Genomic DNA, 23,291 nt, shown 5'->3' with positions numbered 1-23,291 from the left:
CCCCCACACACTCTCACACCCGGTGTGGGTACCGAGCCCCTCCCCCCCACACACTCTCTCACCCGGTGTGGGTACCGAGCCCCTCCCCCCCACACACTCTCACACCCGGTGTGGGTACCGAGCCCCTCCCCCCCACTCCCACACACTCTCACACCCGGTGTGGGTACCGAGCCCCTCCCCCCCACCCTCCATCCCAACACACACACACACTCGGTGTGGGTGCCGAGCACACACACACACACACACACACACACACACACACACACACACTGTGGGTGCAGAGCTCCCCCCCCCTCCACACACAGCAGGAAAAGCCCAGGCCTTGTAGTATTGTGCGCCCCAGGCCTAGTCCCACGGAGCCCGGCTCGATTGACTCACAGACTCACCAGAATCTGCGGACTGCCCTTTCGCCGTGACACCAGGTACAGTCCCAGAGAGATGCCTCCTGCTTCGGGAGGTGCTGGGGAGAAACATGGAAGGCAGATTAGAGACTGACGGAGGTTCGCGCCAAATCCGATCACCTCCATGTCGCCGACCATTCCATACTGGGGGCTGGAGGCACTGTCGGAGGGGCAGTACTGAGGGAGTGCTGCACTGTCGGAGGGGCAGTACTGAGGGAGCACTGCACTGTCGGAGGGGCAGTACTGAGGGAGCACTGCACTGTCGGAGGGGCAGTACTGAGGGAGCACTGCACTGTCGGAGGGGCAGTACTGAGGGAGCGATGCTTTGGCGGGGTTGGAAGGATTGCAGAGCACCCTACAGCCCCCCAGGCCTGACAGAAGGGGAGAGATGGAGGTAGACGGGGAGAGGAGAGGGAGAGGGACTTACATCGCACGGGCAGTGGGCTGCAGGACTCGCGGGTGTAATGACACTTGTAGACTCTTCCCGTTGTGGTGCCACTCTGATTCCGCTCGATGGGGGCACCAACAATAATCCTGCAGGGTGGGGAGAGAGAGGATTAGAGCATCGCTGGGGGTGAGGGAAGAGAGAGAGAGAGAGAGAGAGAGAGAGAATTAGAGCATCGCTGGGGGAGAGAGAGTGGGGTGCAGAGAGAGAGACAGAGACAAAGCCCCATCTTCCCCTGGCCCCTTCTCACAACTCACCCCATTTGCTCCCTTGCCCAATTCTACCCCTCACCCCATTCTCCACCCTTGGCCCAACACCCCTCCCCCTACGTTGACCCCCCCCCCCCACGATCCTTCACACACTCCAGAAATGACAGCCCCTTGAACTCCTGACCCACCCTCCAAACATTGGCTGACCAGCCCTGTCCTTGACCTGTGGGACATTCTCGCAATCCTTCCTCCTTTCTCTCATTGTTACAGCTCCGTGTGATTTACCTTTCTGCAGGAATTCGTCGCAGGCAATGGAACAATGCTCACATCCTGAAACACCGGACATTCGAGCAGTCAGCTGCAACAGCTCAAACTACCCGTTAAAGGTTAACGTACTGACTGAATTCTCCATCCCTCCTCCCTCAGGGAGATATCTGTACACTGACTGGTGTCTCTCAGTCCCCTCTCCCTCAGGGAGATATCTGTACACTGACTGGTGTCTCTCAGTCCCTCTCCCTCAGGGAGATATCTGTACACTGACTGGTGTCTCTCAGTCCCTCTCCCTCAGGGAGATATCTGTACACTGACTGGGTGTCTCTCAGTCCCCTCTCCCTCAGGGAGATATCTGTACATTGACTGATGTCTCTCAGTCCCTCTCCCTCAGGGAGATATCTGTACACTGACTGGTGTCTCTCCGTCCTCTTCCTCAGGGAGATATCTGTACACTGACTGGTGTCTCTCCGTCCCTTCTCCCAAATCGTATGTCAGTCTCACTCACCACTTCTCGCTGCTTTCAAACTGAGCCACTGTTTGCCCGAAGTGCGATTCTCGGCTCCTGTTGAAGATAGTTGGTTTTTCGATCTCAATATTGAAGCTTCTTGAAGGCCCCATGGCTTCGCGAAGGAGAACAAGGGGGGTGGAGAAACCAACAAGTATGGGAGTCCCGTCAATTAATTGGTTTCGATAATCTCGCAACAATCACGTGCATTTATATAGCGCCTTTAACGAAGTAAAACATCCCGAGGCCCTTCACAGCAGCATAAATCAGTCAGGGTTTGACACCGAGACTCGAGGAGATATTAGGGCAGGTGACTAAAAGCTTAGTCAATGAGGGAGGTTTTAAAGTGCTTCTTAAAGGAGGAGGGAGAGCCAGAGAGGTTAAGGGAGGGAATTCCAGAGCTTAGGGCCCAGGCAGCTGAAGTCACAGCCGCCAATGTTGGAGCGATGGAAGTCGGGAGCTACATAAGGGGGCAGCATTGGAAGAGCGCAGAGATCTCGGGGCGGCGGGGGCTGGAGGAGATTAGAGATAGGAAGGGGTGTAGGGGTTGGAGGTGGTTCGAGATAGGGAGGGGTATAGGGCTGGAGGAGGTTACAGAGATAGGGAGGGGTGTAGGGCTGGAGGAGGTTACAGAGATAGGGAGAGGTGTAGGGCTGGAGGGATTTGAACCAAGATGAGAATTTTAAAATCGAGGCATTGCCGGACCGGGAGCCAATGAAGGTCAGTGAGCACAGGGGGTGAGGAGTGAACGGGACTCGGTGCGAGTTAGGACACGGGGGCAGCAAGCAGGAGATTACGATAAGCTGACGGTTACGGAGGGTGGAAGCTGGGAGAGCGTTGGGACAGTGGAGTCTCGGCGGGGACAAAGAGCAGGGTGAGGGGTTTCAGCACAGGATGTGTTGAGGCAGGGACGGAGACCGGCGATGTTACGGAGGTGGAAATAGGTGGTCTTGGTCATGCAGACTGACTCCCAGAGCCTTGCAGGCATGTAATCTCTTGGGAGAGCGGGACAGTGGGATTAGTTTGGGATTGACACAGGGCTATGGGAAGAAAGCAGGGCAGTGGGATTAGTTTGAGATTGATACAGGGCTATGGGGAGAGAGCGGGGCAATGGGATTAGTTTGAGATTGATACAGGGCTATGGGGAGAGAGCAGGGCAGTGGGATTAGTTTGAGATTGACACAGGGCTATGGGGAGAGAGCGGGGCAGTGGGATTAGTTTGAGATTGACACAGGGCTATGGGGAGAGAGCAGGGCAGTGGGATTAGTTTGAGAGAGAGCCAACACTGGGTTGGGATTGTGCTAACAGTGGGCTAGCATGGTCATGAAGGGCCGAATGGTCTCCCACTCATACATACGTGAGGCTCGACTCACTCCCAGACCCCCTCCTTCCCCCAGCCAGCCATTCCCTCAGGATCCACAGACCCTCCACATCGCCCTCTCCATCCCCCAGCCAGACATTCCCTCAGGGCACACACCCCTCCCCCTGACTTACCCCACCCAGCCATTCCCTCAGGACCCACACCCCCTCCCCCCCTCGCCCCGACTTACCCCACCCAGCCATTCCCTCAGGGCCCACACCCCCTCGCCCTGACTTACCCCACCCAGCCATTCCCTCAGGGCCCACACCCCCTCCCCCCTCGCCCTGACTTACCCCACCCAGCCATTTCCTCAGGACCCACACCCCCTCCCCCCCCTCGCCCCGACTTACCCCACCCAGCCATTCCCTCAGGGCCCACACCCCCTCGCCCTGACTTACCCCACCCAGCCATTCCCTCAGGGCCCACACCCCCTCGCCCTGACTTACCCCACCCAGCCATTCCCTCAGGGCCCACACCCCCTCCCCCCGACTTACCCCACCCAGCCATTCCCTCAGGACCCACACCCCTCCCCCCCCCTCGCCCTGACTTACCCCACCCAGCCATTCCCTCAGGACCCACACCCCTAGCCCCCTCGCCCTGACTTACCACAGCACAGGCACAGTATGAGAGCCAACACCCCCCTCAATCCCTGCTTTGCAGCCATCGACCTACAAAGCCAAGGAGACAGTGAAGAAAGCCACTCACTTCCTCAGTTAGCTGTGGTTTGAGGCCTCATTTCCTCACATCCTCCTTTCTCAGTTCTCTGGGCTCGTGGTTTCCTGCCCCCTCCTCGTGATCCGTGCACTGCTGAAATTCCCGGGGTCACCCAAAGGTCTCTACCCTGTCCCATCAAACACTCCCAGGGCAGATACAGCACGGGGTTAGATACAGAGTAAAGCTCCCTCTACACTGTCCCATCAAACACTCCCAGGGCAGATACAGCACGGGATTGGATACAGAGTAAAGCTCCCTCTACACTGTCCCATCAAACACTCCCAGGGCAGGTACAGCACGGGATTGGATACAGAGTAAAGCTCCCTCTACACTGTCCCATCAAACACTCTCAGGGCAGATACAGCACGGGGTTAGATACAGAGTAAAGCTCCCTCTACACTGTCCCATCAAACACTCCCAGGGCAGGTACAGCACGGGATTGGATACAGAGTAAAGCTCCCTCTACACTGTCCCATCAAACACTCCTCGGACAGGTACAGCACGGGGTTAGATACAGAGTAAAGTTTCCCCTATCCAGTCCCATCAAAGACTGTGTGTATTTGTCTGCACTTTATTTCCGGCCGTCCGTCTCTCTGTCTGTGTCTCCGTCTCTCTCTCTGTTTATCTCTCTCGCTGTTTCTATTTTTCTCTCTCTCTCTCTCTGTCTCTCTGTCTCTCAGAGGGGCAGTACTGAGGGAGCGTTGCACCGTCGAGGATCAGTACTGAGGGAGCACTGCACTGACAGAGGGGCAATACTAATGGAGTGCTGCACTGTGGGAGGGGCAGTACTGAGGGGGCGCTGCACTGTGGGAGGGGCAGTACTGAGGGAGCGCTGCACTGTGGGAGGGGCAGTACTGAGGGGGCCCCGCTGCGCTGTGGGAGGGGCAGTACTGAGGGAGCGCTGCACTGTGGGAGGGGCAGTACTGAGGGGGCGCTGCACTGTGGGAGGGGCAGTACTGAGGGAGCGCTGCACTGTGGGAGGGGCAGTACTGAGGGGGCGCTGCACTGTGGGAGGGGCAGTACTGAGGGAGCGCTGCACTGTGGGAGGGGCAGTACTGAGGGAGTGCTGCACTGTCGGAGGGGGCATATTCTTAGAATAAGGGGACCGCCCATTTAAAACTAGGATGAGGAGGAATTTCTTCTCGGAGGGTTGTAAATCTGTGGAATTTGGTGCCTCAGAGAGCTGTGGAAGCTGGATCATTTTCTATCTCTGTCTTAAATTTATTCAGTTTCTTAACCGATAAGAGAATAAGGGGTTATTGGGAGTGGGCAGGGAAGTGGACCTGAGTCCATGATTGGATCAGCCATGATCTTATTAAGTGGAGGAGTAGGCTCGAGGAGCCTTATGGCCGACTCCTGCTCCTATTTCTTATGTTCCTCTCTCCGTGTCTCCCTCTGTCTCTGTCTCCATGTGTCACACTCTCTCTGTCTCTCTCGCTCCCTCTCTCCCTGTGCGTGTCTCGCTCCTTCTCCGTGTGTCTCTCTGTCTGTCTCTCTCTCCCTCTTTCTCTCTGTGTCCTTCTCACTGCCTCTCTCTCCTGCTCTGTCTGTCTCTCTCTCTCTGTTTGTCTCTCTCTCTCTCTCTCTGTGTCTCTCTCCCTCACTCCCTCCCTCTCCCTCGCTCTGTCCCTCCCTCACTCTCCCTCTATGTCTCTCTCTGTCTGTCTGTCTCTCTCTCTCTGTCCCTCTCCCGCACTCCCTCTCTTTGTCTCTCTCTCTCTCTCGCGCTATCTCTTCCCGTGTCTTTCCCCCTCTCTCTCTCTGTCTCTCCCACCCCTCTCTCTGTATCTCTATCTCCTTTACCCTCTCTCCCTCTCCCTCTCTCCGTCTCTCCCTTTCCCTGTGTGTCTCTCTTTCTCTCTCCCTGTCTATGTATCTCTCTTTTTTCTGTCTCTCCCTGTGTGTGAGTCTCTCTCTCTCTGTGTCTCTCCCTCTCTCTCTCTCCCCGTGTGTGTGTATCTCTCTCTCTCCATTTCTCCCTCCGCGCGTGTGTGTCTCTCTATCTCTTGCTCTCTCCGTGTGTCTCTCTCTCTCTCCCCGTGTGTGTGTGTGTGTGTGTGCGTGCGTGCGTGCGTGCGTGTGTGTGTGTGTCTCTCTCTCTCTCTCCCCCTCCCTCTCTCTCTTGCCCATTGTCTCGGCGTCCCAGTTTCCCTTGGCCGGTGATGTGATGCCCGCTTGGCAGGACCGAGATGACCTTGCCCCGCCCGTTCCCGTGTGGAGACGACCATCTGACCGGAAGTCTGGACTGCGGCCCATTGGCTGAGCCAGCCGGTTGCAGTAGGAAGCATCCTATGAAGGAGAACCTGGGGTTTGGCTCGAGACTCAGCCATTGAGAGCGGCTCAGCCGATTTCCCCATCACTCATCACACCTGGCGATCGCAGCGTCGCCGCACACCTGGGCAGCCCAGAATGAGCCCGCAGCCGCCCACAAAGCCCTGAGGTCGTGTCAGGTGCCCTCCTCCGATTGGTCCAACGGGTCAAGCAGCCAATCCAGCCCATTGCTTGGCTCAGCCCTTGGGTTGTTGAATATTCATCAGCCCTTTGAGGCCTCTGATTGGCCGGTGGGAATCCAGAGACCATCCTTGGATGGTTGCGGGGGGCGGACGATGATACAGGGACTAGCCCAGGTGTACCAGGAGATCGGGAGGTCGCCATCGCAGGAGGTTTTATGGAGTGGAGAGAGAGTATAGGGCCTCCCTAACCAGGGTTGACGTGACATCTATAGGCTGGAGGGGGAGTCAGGCAAGGAGCGACTGCAGAGATAAGGTAGGAACCCATTCCCTGCCTCCAGACCCTCAGTATTGATCTCCGACAGTGCGGCACTCCCACATAACTGCCCCTCCAACAGTGCGGCACTCCCTCAGTACTGCCCCTCCGACAGTGCGGCACTCCCTCAGTACTGCCCCTCCGACAGTGCGGCACTCCCACATAACTGCCCCTCCAACAGTACGGCACTCCCTCAGTACTGCCCCTCCGACAGTGCAGCGCTCCCTCAGTACTGCCCCTCCGACAGTGCAGCGCTCTCTCAGTACTGCCTATGTATGTGTGTGTTTGTGTCAGGATGTATGTGTGTATCTGTGTTTCTACCTGTGTCTCTGTGTATGTTACTATCTGTGTGTGAGTGTGTGTCTGCTTTGCTGGATGTGTTTGTCTGTCTGTTTGTGTGTCTGAGTGTCTCTCTAGGTGTGTATGAAAGTGTGTGTGTGTGACAGCGCTTGTGTGAGAATGGGCGTGTGTGTGAGAGCGCGCCTGTTTCTGTTTTTAAGGGTGCGATTGTGTGTTTGTTTGTGTGTGTGTATGCGAGAGCGCGTGAGAGTGTGGGTGTGTGTAGTGTAAGTCCCTCCATCTCCGCTCTCCATCCCCTACATCCTCCCTCAGCCCCGTTCTCCCCTATCGCCCCCACCCACCCCGCCACACACTCCCTCGGCCCCGCTCTCCCCCCACACCCTCCCTCTATCCCCGCTCTCCACCCCACTCCCTCCCTCTATCCCCGCTCTCCCCCTACACCCTCCCTCGGTCCCGTTCTCCCCCCCACCCCACATCCTCCCTCGGCCCTGCTCTCCCCCCACATCCTCCCTCGGCCCCGCTCTCACCCCACACCCTCCCTCTATCCCCGCTCTCCCCCACACCCTCCCTCTATCCCCGCTCTCCCCCCACACTCTCCCTCTCTCCCTGCTCTCCCCCCCACGCGCTCCCTCGGCCCCGTTCTCCCCCCCCCCCCCCCTTGCCCCACACCCTCCATCGGCCCCGCGCTCCCCACCCCCCACACCCTCCCTCGGCCCCGCTCTCTCCCCACGACGTCCCTTGGCCCTGCTCTCCCCCTATACCCTCCCTTGGCCCCACTCCACCTCTAACCTTGCGTCCTGTTGCTCCACAGCCTGACCCGTGTCGAGCAGCCGCGGACGGGCCCGAGCGGATTCTGGGAGCCGGGAAGCTCGTGGGAGTGGGAGCTGGCGGCGAGCGAGTGGGACGGAGAGGGGGAGCGAGCCGGAGGCGCGAGGAGCGGCGACCACCATCGAACACCGGTCGTGTGCCCCGTGGGTTCGAGCATCACAAGGCCCCGCGGTGGAGGGGCTGGTGACAAACCCCAGCGGGAAGCTGTTACCCCACCAATCCCGAGCCGCTGCCCTCGCCATGCGGCTGCTCCTGGCCTTGGCCCTGGTGATGAGCACCCGCGGGCAGATCCCCCGCCCCTGTGCCACCGAGCACCACCTGGCCAGCCGCACCTGCTGCCCGCTGTGGTGGGGTGACAACTCGCCCTGCGGGAAGGCTTCGGGCCGCGGGGCCTGCCGCCGATTGGGGTCCGAGAGGGGGCTGAGTGACCCCTCCTCCCCCTCCCCGCCACCCCTCGACTTCCGCCTGGGCTGGCCCGCCTACTTCTTCAGCCGGCTGTGCGCCTGCGCCCCGGGCTACGGGGGCTTCGACTGCGGCGAGTGTGCCCACGGGCTCCGTGGCCCCCGCTGCCAGCACCGCCACCTGGTGGAGCGTCGGGACCTGCGGCAGCTTCTGCCGACCGAGCTGCGGCTGTTCCTGGACCGGCTGGTGCTGGCCAAGAGGGCACGCAGCCCCCGCTACCTCATCTACACCAGTGCCAGCCCACGGCCCGGCGCGCCCCGCCACTTCCGCCGCGCCAGCCTCTACCACGTCTTCGCCTGGGCGCACTACCTCTGCGCCAAGCGGCGGGGAGACGGGGCCCCCGGGGCCTATGCACACGGCGGCCCCGCTTTCCCTCTGTGGCACCGGCTCTACCTCCTGGCCTTCGAGCGCGAGATGCGCAACCTGACCGGCGACCCCGACTTCTCCGTCCCCTACTGGACCTGGGCGGGACAGGCGGCCTGCGACGTCTGCACCGACAACATCTTCGGCTCCAGCAACGCGCGAGGTCTCCTGAACCCGTCCTCCCGCTTCTTCAGCTGGCCGGTAAGATCCGTTTATGTGTCTGCTTTCCCCGCTCCCCTCGTACCCTTTAATACTCCATCGTCTCTCCCCCCACTCCCCCCGTATCCTTTAATATCCCATCGTCTCTCCCCCCACTCCCCCTGTACCCTTTAATATCCCATCGTCTCTCCCCCCACTCCCCCCGTACCCTTTAATATCCCATCGTCTCGCCCCCACTCCCCATACCCTTTAATATCCCATCGTCTCTCCCCCCACTCCCCCGTATCCTTTAATATCCCATCGTCTCTCCCCCACTCCCCCCGTACCCTTTAATATCCCATCGTCTCTCCCCCCACTCCCCCCGTATCCTTTAATATCCCATCGTCTCTCCCCCACTCCCCCCGTACCCTTTAATATCCCATCGTCTCTCCCCCACTCCCCGTAGCCTTTAATATCCCATCGTCTCTCCCCCCACTACCCCCGTACCCTTTAATATCCCATCGTCTCTCCCCCCACACCCTTAATATCCCATCGTCTCTCCCCCCACTCCCCCCGTACCCTTTAATATCCCATCGTCTCTCCCCCACTCCCACCGTACCCTTTAATATCCCATCGTCACTCCCCCCACTCCCCATACCCTTAATATCCCATCGTCTCTCCCTCCGCTCTCCCTGTACCCTACATTATGCCAACCCCCCCTTGCTTCCCACTCTGTGTCTCACTCCATCTCGGGCTCACTGCGCCCGCCCCTCGCGCTCACTGCCCCCCCCTCTCCCCCCGTGATTCCCACCCCCCCCCCCGGTCTCGCGCTCACTCACTCACTCACTCTCTGTCTCACTCAGACGTTCTGTTCAGGCGAGGGTGCCCACGAGCTGGATTTCAGCATGGTTTGCCCGCCGGGAGCGACCCGCTTAATCCGCCGTCGCCCAGGCTGGGACCCCAACCTGGGGGGTCTTCCCAGCCTCGAGGATGTCAGGTCCTGCCTCCGCCTGCCCACCTACGACTCTCCGCCGTACAACCAGAGCGCCCTGGGATCCTTCCGCAACGCTCTCGAAGGTAGGCAGCCTCGCTCCACACAACAAGATCCCACCATTGGCCTTACCCACACAGCAAGATCCCACCATTGGCCTTACACACACAGCAAGATCCCACCATTGGCCTTACACACACAGCAAGATCCCACCATTGCCCATTCCGTGCACAGCAAGATCCCATGCTTACCTATTTTGCACACAGCAAGGTCCCATCAATGAGACAAAGCCCCGGTCAATCGGCAAACAGTTGGTTGAGGGATAAATATTGAATCCAGGACACCGGAGAGAACTCCCCTGCTCCTCTCTCAATACTGGCCCTGGGATCTTTTACATCCACCTGAGAAGTTTAGTGTCTCATCTGAAAGACAGCAGCTCCGACAGTGCGGCCCTCCCTCAGTACTGCCCCTCCGACAGTGCGGCCCTCCCTCAGTACTGCCCCTCCGACAGTGCGGCCCTCCCTCAGTACTGCCCCTCCGACAGTGCGGCCCTCCCTCAGTACTGCCCCTCCAACAGTGCAGCGCTCCCTCAGTGCTGCCCCTCCAACAGTGCAGCCCTCCCTCAGTACTGCCCCTCCCTCAAGTACTGCCCCTCCGACAGTGCGGCCCTCCCACAGTATTGCCCCTCCGACAGTGCAGCGCTCCCTCAGTATTGCCCCTCCGACAGTGCAGCCCTCCCTCAGTACTGCCCCTCCGACAGTGCAGCCCCCCCTCAGTACTGCCCCTCCGACAGTGCACGCTCCCTCAGTACTGACTCTCCACTGTAGCAGGTTCGAGGAGCTGAATGGCCTCCTCCTATTCCTGTGTAACAGGCTCGAGGGGCTGAATGGCCTCCTCTTGTTCCAAATGTAACAGCTCGAGATGCTGAATGGCCTCCTCCTGTTCCTGTGTAACAAGCTCGAGGGGCTGAACGGCCTCCTCCTGTTCCTGTGTAACAGGCTCAATGGGCTGAACAGCCTCCTCCTGTTCCTGTCTGGTGCTGGCGTTTGTGCAGTTGACAGATTTTGGATTCCTTTTACCCTCTCCTCTCTTTCCTCCCCCTCAGGATATCTGAAGCCGACTGACCCCAACACTCTCTATCCAAGTATGCACAATATGGTTCACTATTACTGCGGTGGAACAATGTCAAGCGTGACGTATTCAGCCAACGACCCTCTCTTCCTCTCTCATCACTCCTACATCGACAAGTAACAATCGCAATTTACATTCTTATTCAGTCCCAAGGCGCTTCACAGGAGCGTAACTCAGACAAAAGTTCCACACCCAGTCACGTAAGGAGATATTAGGGACAGGTGACCAAAAGCTTGGTCAAAGAGGGAGGTTTCGGGAGGGAGTTCCAGAGCTTAGGGCCCAGCCAGCTGAAGGCACGGCCGCCGATGGTGGAGCGATGGAAATCGGGGAGATGTGCAAGAGGTCAGAATTGGAGGAGCGCAGAGATCTCGGGTTGTAGGGGCTGGAGGAGTTTACAGAGATAGGGAGGGTTGTAGGGGCTGGAGGAGGTTACAGAGAAAGGGAGGGGTGTAGGGGCTGGAGGAGTTTACAGAGATAGGGAGGGGTGTAGGGACTGGAGGAGGTTGCAGAGATAGGGAGGGGTGTAGGGGGAGGAGTTTACAGAGATAGGGAGAAGTGTAAGGGCTGGAGGAGGTTAGAGATAGGGAGGGTTGCAGGGCTGGAGGAGGTTACAGAGATAGGGAGGAGTGTAAGGGCTGGAGGAGGTTACAGAGATAGGGAGGGAGGCAAGGGCCATGGAGAGATCTGAAAACAAGGATGAGAATTTCATGCTCGAAGTGTTGCTGGACCGGGAGCCAATGTAGGTCAGCGAGCACAGGGGTGATGGGTCAGCGAGCACAGGGGTGATGGGTCAGCGAGCACAGGGGAGATGGGTCAGCGAGCACAGTGGGTGATGGGTGAGCGGGACTTGGTGCGAGTTAGGACACGGGCAGCCGAGTTTTGGATCACCTCTAGGTTACGAAGGGGAGAATGTGGGAGTCCAGCCAGGAGTACGTTGGAATAGTCACGTCTGGTGGTAACAAAGGCAGGGATGAGGGCTTCAGCAGCAGAAGAGCTGAGACAATGACGGAGACGGGAGATGTTACAGAGGTGGAAATTCGTGGCCTGAGTTGTGCTGCAGATATGTGTTCGAAAGATCATTTCAGGGTCAAATGAGACCACGGTTGCGGCGGTTTTGATGTGGAGAGGTGTGGGAGGTCGAAAGCTAGTTTCCGGGTCAGATGGGATGCCGAGCTGACGAACTGTCTGATTCAGCGGCAGATAGTAAGGGATGGGTCAGATATTTAACGGGGGGTCATGCAGTGTGATAACCCACGTGAACTGAGATAGGAACCAGAGGAGGCCATTCAGCCCCTCCAGCCTGTTCCACCATTCGATCGATGGGAGAGGGAGGGGGAGAGGGAAAGAGACGGAGGGAAGGAGTCAGGAGGGGGAGGGAGGAGTCAGGAGAGAGGAGCAGGGTCAGAGTTGGGCCGAGAGTCCCGATTCCAGTTCCCGGAGCGTGGGATTGCGAGGTTACCCACAAGCCATGATTCCCGTTCTCCCTCACATGGTTGAACTTCCCCATTGTGTGACGCGGGAAGAAAAGGTTGTGGGGCGGGGGGGGAAGGGCAAGAGCGCCTCTAGACAGGAGGTGTCAACGCACTCAGATCAGGCACGATCTGATTGAATGGTCGGGAACAGGCTCGAGCGGCTGAATGGGCCTCCTCCTGCTGCTAATGTAACAGGCTCGAGGGGCTGAATAGCCTCCTGTTCCTGTCTCAGGGTGTTAGGGGGAGGGAGGGAGGGAACCGGAGAGGCTCGGACTGGTATTAGGATGATCTGATTGTGGTCTCTCTCTCTCTCTCTCTCTCTCTTTATTCCGGGTGCTCATGGGCAGGATCTTTGAGCTGTGGCTCCGTGCTCACCCTGGCAAAGCCTCCTTGTACCCCCAGGACCCCTCCATCCCCCACGGGCACCGGGCCGACGATAGGATGCCCCCTTTCATCCCGGTGGCGTTGAACCGAGACTTCATGAGGAGCTCGCTGGATTTCGGCTACACCTATTCCAACATGACCGTCTGAATGGACCTCTCGACCCCCTCGCCCTTGGTTCTTGGCATCCCTGTCTACACGGGACTGGAGGGGGGGGGGGGGGGAGGGGGATAACGTGAAACCAATATTACCGCTCTCCCGCCATCGCCCTCTGGACCATCATTGAATTTGAGAGGAGGTAACAAGGAGAGTCGATGAGGTCAGTGAGCATGATATAGTCTATATGGATTTTAGCAAGGATTTTGATAAGGTCCCACATAAGAGCATAACAAATCAGAGCAGGAGTTGGCCATTTGGCCCCTCGAGCCTGCTCCGCCATTGAATAAGATCATGGCTGATCTGATCATGGACTCAGCTCCACTTCCCTGCCCGCTCCCCATAATCCTTTAATCTGTCTATCTCCACCTTTTAAATATATTCAATGACCCAGCCTCCACAGCTCTCTGGGGCAGAGAATTCCAAAGATTTACAACCCTCAGAGAAAAATTTCCTCCTCATCCCAGTTTTAAATGAACGACCCCTTATTCTAAGACTATGGGTTAGACTTTCCATTTTTGTGCAAATCGGCCAAAAATGGGCATTATTTCCAGCGTGAGCAGTAAATATGCGTTTTGAGATCGTCGGATTATCGCCCATTTCCAAAACACTAACTTTCCATTTTTTAAAATGGGCGTTACCACGAGCGATCTGAAATGGGCGTTCGCATTAAAAATTTTTTGACCTTCTGCCGTAATGTGTCGCCGACCATAGCAATGGCATGGCAACGCTCGTTTCCCACATTTCAGGAGGTTGGGTCATTACATGCGCAGAAGAGGAGCCAGAGAGAGAGGGACTGAAAGCGTGTGTGGCTGTGGTGTGTGCTTGTCTGGCTGTTGTGGGAGGCAGGAGGGAGATTCACCAGCAGCAAAAAGGCAGCTGGCACCGAGTTTTTGTCCAACAAATAATATATAACATGGAAGTGATGGAGGAGGCCCTGGAGCTGTTAGCCAGGAACATTGGTGGCAGAGGGTTCCCAGTGGTCCCGGAGCGCAGCACTGCACCCCAAGGTGACACACCCCCATTGCCAACGACACGTGAGAGCCAGCAGCAACATCTTGCTTCTGGTTCGGAGCACGTTCCCACCTCTGGACCATCCTCTCCCGTATCCGTCCAAGCAGCCGTTCTGCCGTCATCTCCCCCCCAATGAAGCAGCGCCTGAGGAGTTCCTCAGCCAGGTGGCTTGGAGTCAGGAGGGGAAGGGGTAGAGGTGGGGAGGAGAAGCGGGGAGCGGGGGGTGGTGGAAGGAAAGTGAGGTGTGCATGGCCGCAGGTGTTGTCTGGGGCATATTTTTAGGTTGCGGGTGCTATTTTGATGGGAGAGTAGGGGCGAGGGGGCTAGCTTGGTTTGCATTTGTGTTCTGTTTTGCTGGAAATGGGGACCATTGTAATGATGTAAATGTGATACATTTGTTGTGGGGTGGGGCGGGGTGTTTTGGACAGTTATACTTATGATTTCAGACAAATGTTCGGATTAAATGTTTTTTAATTAACAAAACTTTGTTGCGTATTGTCTCAGATAGCTGCACCATTACACACTGGTGATTCCTTAACATGAGAGGCTATAATTACACTTAACTTGAATCAACTTAAACTTTAACTGTCACCAAGGTGATGCACACCATTGATGTATGACCTGCACACCGAGCAGTGTTGCAGCTTTGTAAATAACAACAACGTTCTTTCACGCAAAGCGCTCATTTATGAGCTGCTGACGTAAGAGTCTTGCAGCTATGTAGCCACCACTGGCCCATTCCTGCGATCTAGAGAGGGGCGGGGGCATGGTTTCAGCATCAACCTGATGGTCTGGCTCGAGGTCAGCGTCCACCTCCTCGTCCTCCTCTTCCTCTCTCTGGTGAGGTGGACCGTCAGTCCGTTCTGGCAATTCTTGTTCCCTCCTGATAGTCAAGTTGTGCATCATGGAGCACACCATCACGAATTGAGCTACCTGCTCAGGGTGGTATTGGAGCTCACCTGAGTGGCCCAGGCATCTAAAGCATTGCTTAAGCACTGCAATGGTTTTCTCCACAATATTGCGAGTGGATCTCGTCCTATCATCTCTCGGCTTCGGTGTGGTGCCATGCAAGGGTGTCATCAGCCAGGTGGCGAGGCCATATCCTTTGTCACCAAGCGTCCAGCATTGACCTTGTGGCTGATTGTTAAACAAGTCAGATACAGTGCTCTCACACAGGATGTGAGCATCATGGATGCTGCTTGGAAATTTAGCATTAACTGCCACAATAATTTGCTGGTGGTTGACAACGAGTTGCACATTCAGGGAGTGGAATCCCTTGCGGTTCCTAAAAACCTCTGCATCCTGAAAAGGTGCCCGCATTGCGATGTGCGTACAGTCTATTGCTCCATGCGCCTTGGGGAAGTTAGCAATTCGGTAGAATCCTAAAACCCTCTCAGTCTCAGCCTCCCTGGTCAAAGGGAAGCTGATAAAGTTCAGCCTGCATGCATCTTCAGTGACCTGTCAAATGCAGCAATGTGTGACATGCTGAGAAAGTCCGCAAATGTTGCCAGCTGAGGCCTGAAAGGAACCCGCCGCGTAGAACGAAAGTGCCGCGGTGACCTTGACCTCGACGGACAGTGCGGTCCTGATGGTGCTGGCAGGCTGCACATCTCGCCTGATGAGCTGCATATCTCACTGATAACATCCTTGTGGAAGCGCAGTCTCCGAAGGCAGATAATGTCGGACAAGTTGAGGTAAGACTGCTTCTCCCTTTAAATGCGGTGGGTGTAACGTCTGATCCTCCTCATCAGTCTGGCACGTCTTACATTGGGCACATAAAGCTGTCGAATGTACCTTCTGCCATCTCGAGTCTGCAGCATGTGCGTGGTCATCAAGACAGGCTGAGAAATGACAGGCCCCATTCCAATAGCTATCAGTATTACACCGATTGTTCACAAACAATAAATGTCCCCGCTGAGACACCTAAAGTAAATTCCAATCGTCCACAGTAAGAAAAGATGTTTGTTCAGATTTTCACATCACCTTAAAAGACCTCCAGAGTATATCCAAACACCCCCGAAGTTGAAGCAGAGCAGCCTTTTAAGTGATGCGACCTGCGATTTAGAAAATGGTGTCCATACCGCTGTGATTAGTTTAGGTCAGTTGAACTTTTTCGCAGTGGTCTTTTCGGCGAGCAATATTGTCGGCGAGATGTGTGTGAGGTACCGAAAGTAACGCTGGGTGATTTTCTGGGCGTTGGTTTCGCCCATTCTAATCTTTCCGCCCAAAAAAAGTGAGCGTGCGATATTATTTTTTAATCAGAGTTATGTACTTGCCGCAAGTAATGCTCAATGATAAGTGACCAAAAAAGCGGGCGCTACTTTCCATTTTGTGGCTATATGGGCGTTACACCTCATTTCAGCATTAAAATGGACGTTAAGTGGGCAGTATGTGTAATGTATGTATGTCTGGGTTTACCTGCCACGAGGGAGAGCGACCATCGGAGGTCAATGGGCCACAGACACACACATGCAGCCCTTGTATATAAAGAAAGTCGCCATGTTTCTCTGAAATATGGCTGCAGCCGAGCGAATTCTGAAAGGACACCTGTGTAAATGAACAGCTCTTTATGCGTATTGATGCACGTAAGTTTCTTCGACGATTCGACAAGCTCCTGTATCATATAGGCCGACGTCAGATCCAATTTGGTGAACAACTTTCCCCCGGCTCGTGTTGCAAACAGGTCATCAGCCTTTGGTAACGGGTACTGATCCTGTTTTGAAACTCGGTTGATCGTAACCTTGTAGTCTCCACAAATCCTGACAGTGCCATCACTCTTCAGCACAGGAACAATGGGACTAGCCCATTCATTAAATTCGACCGGTGAAATGACCCCTTCACATTGGAATCTGATCAGTTCGATTTCGACCTTCTCCCTCATCGTGTACGGGACCGCCCGAGCTTTGTGATGGACGGGTCTTGCATCCGAGTCCAGGTGGATCTGCACATTGGCTCGTGAAGTTGCCGATGCCTGGTTCAAACAGCGAGGGAAATTTGTCCAGCACTTGAGCACACAAAGTGTCATCCACCAATGACAAAACTTTAATATCGTTCCAGCTCCACTTTATTTTTTTGAGCCAACTCCTGCCGAATAGCATTGGATCATTGCCTGGAACGATCCATAGCGATAGATCATGAACCGCTCCATCGTACGACACCTTGACTGCTGCACTGCCAATCACTGGTATGAGCTCTTTGGTGTAGGTTCACAATTTTGCATTTACTGGACTCGGCTTGGGTTTCACGGCCTTGGTGCCCCACAGCTTTTCGAAAGTCCTCTGGCTCATAATTGACTGACTCGCACCCGTGTCTAATTCCATAGATACCGGCACGCCATTCAATTTTACTTCAATCATTATCGGTTGGCTCTACGTCAGGAACGAATGTACACTACACACTTCCTCCTTGGATATCTCGGGTTGCATTGCCAGATCTGCAACGGATCGGTCATCATCATCCACGTGGTGTGTCGCAGCACGCTTGCTGAGCTGTGAACACATCCGCTGAAGGTGCCCCATTTTTGAACAACCTCTACAAATATACTGTCTGAAACGGCACTGATGAGGTCGATGATTGCCCCCACAACGCCAACAGGGTGAAATCGGATTCGTGCCCAATGGCAGACTTCGAGCAGCTACAGATTTCGCAAACATAGTCGGGTAGGCCCTGCCAGGTGCTTCCGCAGGATCACCTCATGGTTTATGCCGATTACAAAGACGTCGCGCAGCATGTCTTCCAACGCGGTTCCAAACTTACATGGCCCAGCGAGACGTCTCAGGCCAGCAACAAATTCCGCCACGTCCTGGCCCTCAGAACGAACATGCTTGTAAAAGCGCTATCTCGAGATAATATGCCTTCTTTAGGTTTGAGAGAGTCCCGAATCAGAGCACACATTTCCTCATAGGTCTTTTCCATTGGACGTGCAGCTGAGAGCAGATTCTTTGAGGCCATAGATTTTTGGACCACAAACTGTGAGGAAAACCGCCCTTCGCTAACTGCGTCAGCGTCTTCATCCATCTTGTTGGCCATGAAGTACTGGTCGAGGCGATCTGTAAAATCCGCCCAGTCTTCTCCCTCTACGAGTCGCTCCAGGATTCCAACAGTGCTCATTTTTTTTGGTGTGTGAAAGTTCGTATTGTGCCTTGTCGCCAAATGTTGCATATGCAATAACTCAATCGGCTTAGTACCGTGAACTCAATCAGGTGTGACCTGACTCTACTTTATTAGCTATTAAAATCAGGTTTAAACATGGAGCTTTTCTTTATATACAAGGGCTGCACATGTTGGGGCCCAGTGACCTCCAACATTCACTCCCCCTGGTGGCAGGTAAACCCAGGCATACATACATTACATAATGGAAAATCTAGCCCTATGTCCCCTAGTTTTAGTTTCCCCTATGTGGAAATATCCTCTCTGCATCCACCTTGTCGAGCCCCCTCATTAATTTATAAGTTTCAAGGACGCTGCATGGAGGCAGGTCTAACCCCGATGGTAAGTAAGAAAACCTGCAAAAAAAGTTAGTGAACATCTTTTAATTTTTTTCCCAGCGATTTATCTGTATGAGGTCCCCTGAAGGTATTCCAGTGTTACTTTTTAAAAGATTTTTATTTTTAGGTCTTCTCCCCCGCCCCCCGCCCCCCCCCCCACTTACCCCATCAATCCTCAGCGGCACTTTGCCGAGGATCACATATGCCACTGCGATTGGGAGCTCCCACCTGCTGCCGCCCAGATTGACGGCGTAAGCCGTTATTTTGCCGTCGGGCGGTACTGCCATCTCTTTTAGAGGAATCTTCCTGGCAAAGCACCGCCCGGTCTCTCGGCGGCCACTGACGGTCCTTTGGGCGGCCCTTGGCTTTGACCAAGTTCATGCCCATAGAGTACATCGTCAGTCAGTGTACAACATATCAATCAGTGAGCAAGAAACCACCATCAGTACCATTACAGACATGGAAATGGCTACCCAGGGTGTGGCAAAGGTTATATGTAGATTTTTCTGAGCTCAAAGGACAACAATTGTTCATTGTGATTAACAGTCGGTCAAAGTGGGTCGAGGTGTTTCTGATGCGGAAAATAACAAGTAAAACACTAGACAATTTGTGAAGATTGTTTTCTTCATATGGCCTCCCAGAAGAAATTGTGTTTGATAATAGGCCGCAATTTTGTTCAGAAGAATTTGCACAGCTCATGAGCAGAAATGGTGAGAAACGTACCAAAGTTCCACCGTACCACCCTGCTTCAAATGGTGCAGCAGAGCGCACAGTACAAGTTGTAAAACGTGCCCTCATCAAGTAAATGTTGGATCCAAATCCAAAGAAACAGCAGTTGTCGTTGGATCACAAACTAGCAAATTTTCCAATTACTTATCGTAATACTCATACAACTACTGGTAAAACAACAACAGAGTTGTTTCTCAAATGACAGCTACGAACCAGGTTCTTGTTGTTAAAGCCAAACTTGGCAAAGTCAATGGAAGGGAAACAAATAAGACTAAAAGAGAATCATGTTCGAGGTAGAGTAAGAGAGAGAAGTGTGAAATTAAATCATAAAGCAAGAGTGAAGAACCATCACCATAAATGGTTAAAGTTGATTACCAGGAAGACTGGTGAAGATATGTGGTCCTCGCACAGATTTGGTCAAGACGTTTAATCATGGAAAGGTTAGGTTTCTTCACATTGATCATATTTTATCTACAGATGTGGAAGGAGTTGAAAGTAGGAATGATTCAATTATTTCTGATGAGTCAGATAGTCTTATTACAAGCAGAGTACCAGTAGAAAATCCTACATCAGATGTACTAGAAACAAGTTCAAGAGAAAGTCACAATTTAAGTCTGAGTCCGAGTCAGGCAGACAAACAGTCTGAAGTTGTAGAGTCAAACTGTAGATCAAGGATTGCCCTTGGAGAAAAACTCTCCTCAGGCTCAGCCTAGAATGAGTCAAAGTTCGATACCATGTTTGGAAAGTTCTGTTCGAGAGCAAACGTATCCTTTTCGAAACAGAAAACAAGTGCTTAAGTTTGAGTTGTGAATATGGCAAAATAAGTCCATATTTTTTGATGTGTATAACCATGCAAGTATGGAGAATGATTTTTTTTGTTATGATTACTCCTTCATGAAGGAGGGAGAAGCTCCCCCCAGTGGACTACTGCTCCACCTAGTGGACTACTCTGGCAATGCAACTAACAATGTATGTAATAAAAGGATCATGTGACAAGGTCACATGACAAGTTCCTGTAGAGCCATCTTGTGTATGTGTGTGTTTGTGATGTCGTAAAGAATATATCACTGAAGGGACCTTTAAAAAAAATCAACTTCTTGCAGTACCGGCCTCCGAATAGCAGGGAGCGCCATTTACACCCCGGGCCAAGATTAACAAAACAGTTCCAGTGAGCCATCTCGGGACCCTCAAGGAATAGCTTGGGTTGGAGCCCCTATCATAGAATCATAGAATAGTCACAGCACAGAAGGAGGCCACTCGGCCCCTCAAGCCCGTGCCGGTTCTCTGCAAGAGCACTTCAGCTAATCCCACTCCCCCGCCCTTTTCCCGTAGACCTGCAATTTATTGTCCTTCAGCTATTCGTCTGATTCCCTGTCACAAGCCGCGATGGTATCTGTCTCCACCACCCTTTCAGGCCGTGCATTCCAGATCCAACCACTCACTGTGTAAAAACGCTTTTCCTTGTGATGCCTTTGATTCTTCTGTCAATCACCTTAAATCTGTGTCCGCTGGTTCTCGACCCTTCCGCCAATGGGAACAATTTCTCTCCATCTACTCTGTCCAGACCCCTCATAATTTTGAACACCTCTATCAAATCTCTTCTCAATCTTCTCTGCTCTAAGGAGAACAACCCCAGCTTCTCCAGTCTCCCCATGTAACTGAGGTCCCTCATCCCTGGAGCCATTCTGGTCAATCTCCCCTTTCACCTTCTCTGCTCCAAGGAGAACAACCCCAGCTTCTCCAATCTCCCCATGTAACTGAAGTCCCTCATCCCTGGAACCATTCTGGTCAATCTCCCCTTTAACCTTCTCTGCTCCAAGGAGAACAACCCCAGCTTCTCCAATCTCCCCACGTAACTGAAGTCCCCCATCCCTGGTACCATTCTGGTCAATCTTTTCTGCGCCCTCTCCAAGACCTTCACATCCTTCCTAAAGTGCGGTGCCCAGAATTGGACACAATACTCCAGCTGGGGCCTAACCAGTGTTTTATAAAGGGTTTAGCAATAACTGCCTTGTTTCTGTACTCTGCCTCATCTGCCATGTGTCTGTCCATTTCACCAGTCTGCCCGTGTCCTCCTGAAGTCTGTTACTAACCTCATTGCTTACTGCAGTTCCGAGTTTCCTCAGTATATAATCAGTCTTAAATGTTTCAAACCCCTTTCTACACCTTCCGTATTGTATTTCGGTGTTACCAGGGGCTCAGTGAGTTTCTTTCTCTCTCTCGCCACTGAGCCAGAAGGTCATGGGTTTGAGCCCCACACACACTCCAGAGACTCGAGCCCCATAATCCAGACCAACACTCCCCGGTTACCAATACTGAGGGAGCGCTGCGCTGTCGGAGGAGCAGTACTGAGGGAGTGCTGCACGGTCGGAGGGGCAGCACTGAGGGAGTGCTGCACTGTCGGAGGGGCAGCATTGAGGGAGTGCTGCACTGTCTGAGGGGCAGCACTGAGGGAGTGCTGCACTGTCGGAAGGGCAGTACTGAGGGAGTGCTGCACTGTCGGAGGGACAGTACTGAGGGAGGACAGTACTGAGGGAGTGCAGCACTGTCGGAGGTGCAGTACTGAGGGAGTGCCGCACTGTCGGAGAGCCAGTACTGAGGGAGCGCTGCACTGTCGGAGGGGCAGTACTGAGGGAGCGCCGCACTGTCGGAGGGGCAGTACTGAGGGAGTGCTGCACTGTCGGAGGGGTAGTACTGAGGGAGTGCTGCACTGTCGGAGGGGCAGTACTGAGGGAGTGCCGTACTGTCGGAGATGCCGTCTTTTAGATGAAACATTAAACTGAGGCCCTGTCTGCCCTCTCAGGTGGATGTAAAAGATCCCATGGCCAGTATTTTGAAGAAGAGCAGAGGTTGTTCTCCCCGGTGTCCCAGGGACAATATTTATCCCTCAACAACATCCGAAACAGATTCTCTGGTCATTTATCTCAGTGCTGTTTGTGGGATCTTGCTGTGTGTAAATTGGCGGGAGACACTCTATAAACACAAGTCATTCTTTTTTTTACGTAGGAACATCTTGAAATGGTGGGAGAAAACTGAAAAGTGAAGTTACCTTTCCGAGATGCAGTGGACTGTTGTTTGGGAGTCTCTCCTCGTGCTGCTTTGATTTGGGAGATGTTTGACGGTCCGTGTGGCCTCAAGACACACTGCTTGTGATTACTCCAGGATCGACTCGACCTTCCTCATCGTTGTGACTGAGTTTACTTCAGTGTCCAGGACACATCGAACCCTCCATTGGTTGCTGCTGGGTTTGTTCCAGTATCTGAGACAAATTGAACCACCTCATGGCTGGGGCTTTTTCACCACACACACTCTTTCCCTCTTTATTACCATCCCTACTTGTTTCCTCTATCCCGGCGAGCGGAGGCGAGAATTCCAGTCTCTGAATCCTGGGTTGACATCCAGCGAGGTCCTGGTGCCTGATGGGAGCGGACTGTCAACCCGCCCCCCCCCATCGTATCTAGCCAGACCCTCCTGGTCGGGCGGTGTTCGTCAGGCTGAGGACCCGAAGGGTTTGTCGAAGGATGTGGTGCTGGGCACAGAAGAGAAAGAAGACTTGTTGTCCTCGTCCTGTCACCCTCCTCTAGGAAGCCTCAATCCCAGCCAATAAACGTATTCTTCCACTAAAAACACTCCTAGGGTAAATCCAACTACTTCTCCCATCTCTGTGAACATTCCCCCCCCCCCCCCTGAACAGCTCATTTTCTCGGCTTCCTGAGTGTTATTTGCCCCCAATAGACTGAGCATTCTGAAGTTGGCCATTGAGTTTGACCTTTCACCTCCCAGCCCGCTTTCCAAATTGATCCAAATCTTTTCCTCCAACGTCTCCTGCTCGCGCTGGTGGCGGGCTGGGAGGCAGCCGACCAATCAGGGGCCGGGTAGCGCTGTCACTCAGCGGCCTGTCCCGCCCAATCTGGACCTGCACCGCGTGAGTCACCAACCGTTGGAGAGTGCGGGGTAACGGTGCACGTGGCGGGCTGCTGAGTGACAGCGCTCCTCGGTCTCTGATTGGTCGGCTGCCTCCCAGCCCGCCACCAGCGCGAGCAGGAGCCGTTGGAGGAAAAGATTTGGATCAATTTGGAAAGCGGGCTGGGAGGTGAAAGGTCAGACTCAATGGCCAACTTCAGAAAGCTCAGTCTATTGGGGAAAATCGCACTCAGGAAGCCCAG

The 23,291-nt window shown here is 54.3% G+C and overlaps 1 protein-coding gene, 1 long non-coding RNA gene and 1 pseudogene across 2 annotated transcripts; 2 read left to right on the top strand and 1 right to left on the bottom strand.

The window, feature by feature from the left end:
- The window catches only part of LOC139248154 (integrin alpha-X-like), an 84,919-nt pseudogene extending 62,134 nt beyond the window's left edge, over nt 1–22,785 (bottom strand).
- Nucleotides 8,042–9,700, top strand: LOC139248153 (tyrosinase-like). Its single transcript, XM_070871900.1, has 2 exons — nt 8,042–8,827; nt 9,641–9,700. Exons 1-2 carry the CDS (start codon nt 8,042–8,044, stop codon nt 9,698–9,700), a joined length of 846 nt encoding a protein of 281 aa, XP_070728001.1.
- Nucleotides 9,763–12,783, top strand: LOC139248330 (uncharacterized). Its single transcript, XR_011591055.1, has 3 exons — nt 9,763–9,841; nt 10,861–11,002; nt 12,706–12,783. It is a non-coding gene; the product is annotated as an uncharacterized lncRNA (long non-coding RNA).
- Nucleotides 22,786–23,291: the final 506 nt, after the last annotated feature.

This window comes from Pristiophorus japonicus, unplaced genomic scaffold (assembly GCF_044704955.1).
Source record: "Pristiophorus japonicus isolate sPriJap1 unplaced genomic scaffold, sPriJap1.hap1 HAP1_SCAFFOLD_29, whole genome shotgun sequence".
NCBI lineage: Eukaryota > Metazoa > Chordata > Chondrichthyes > Pristiophoridae > Pristiophorus > Pristiophorus japonicus.
Note: the sequence above shows the minus strand (reverse complement) of the source record. Positions and strands in the feature narration are given on the sequence as shown.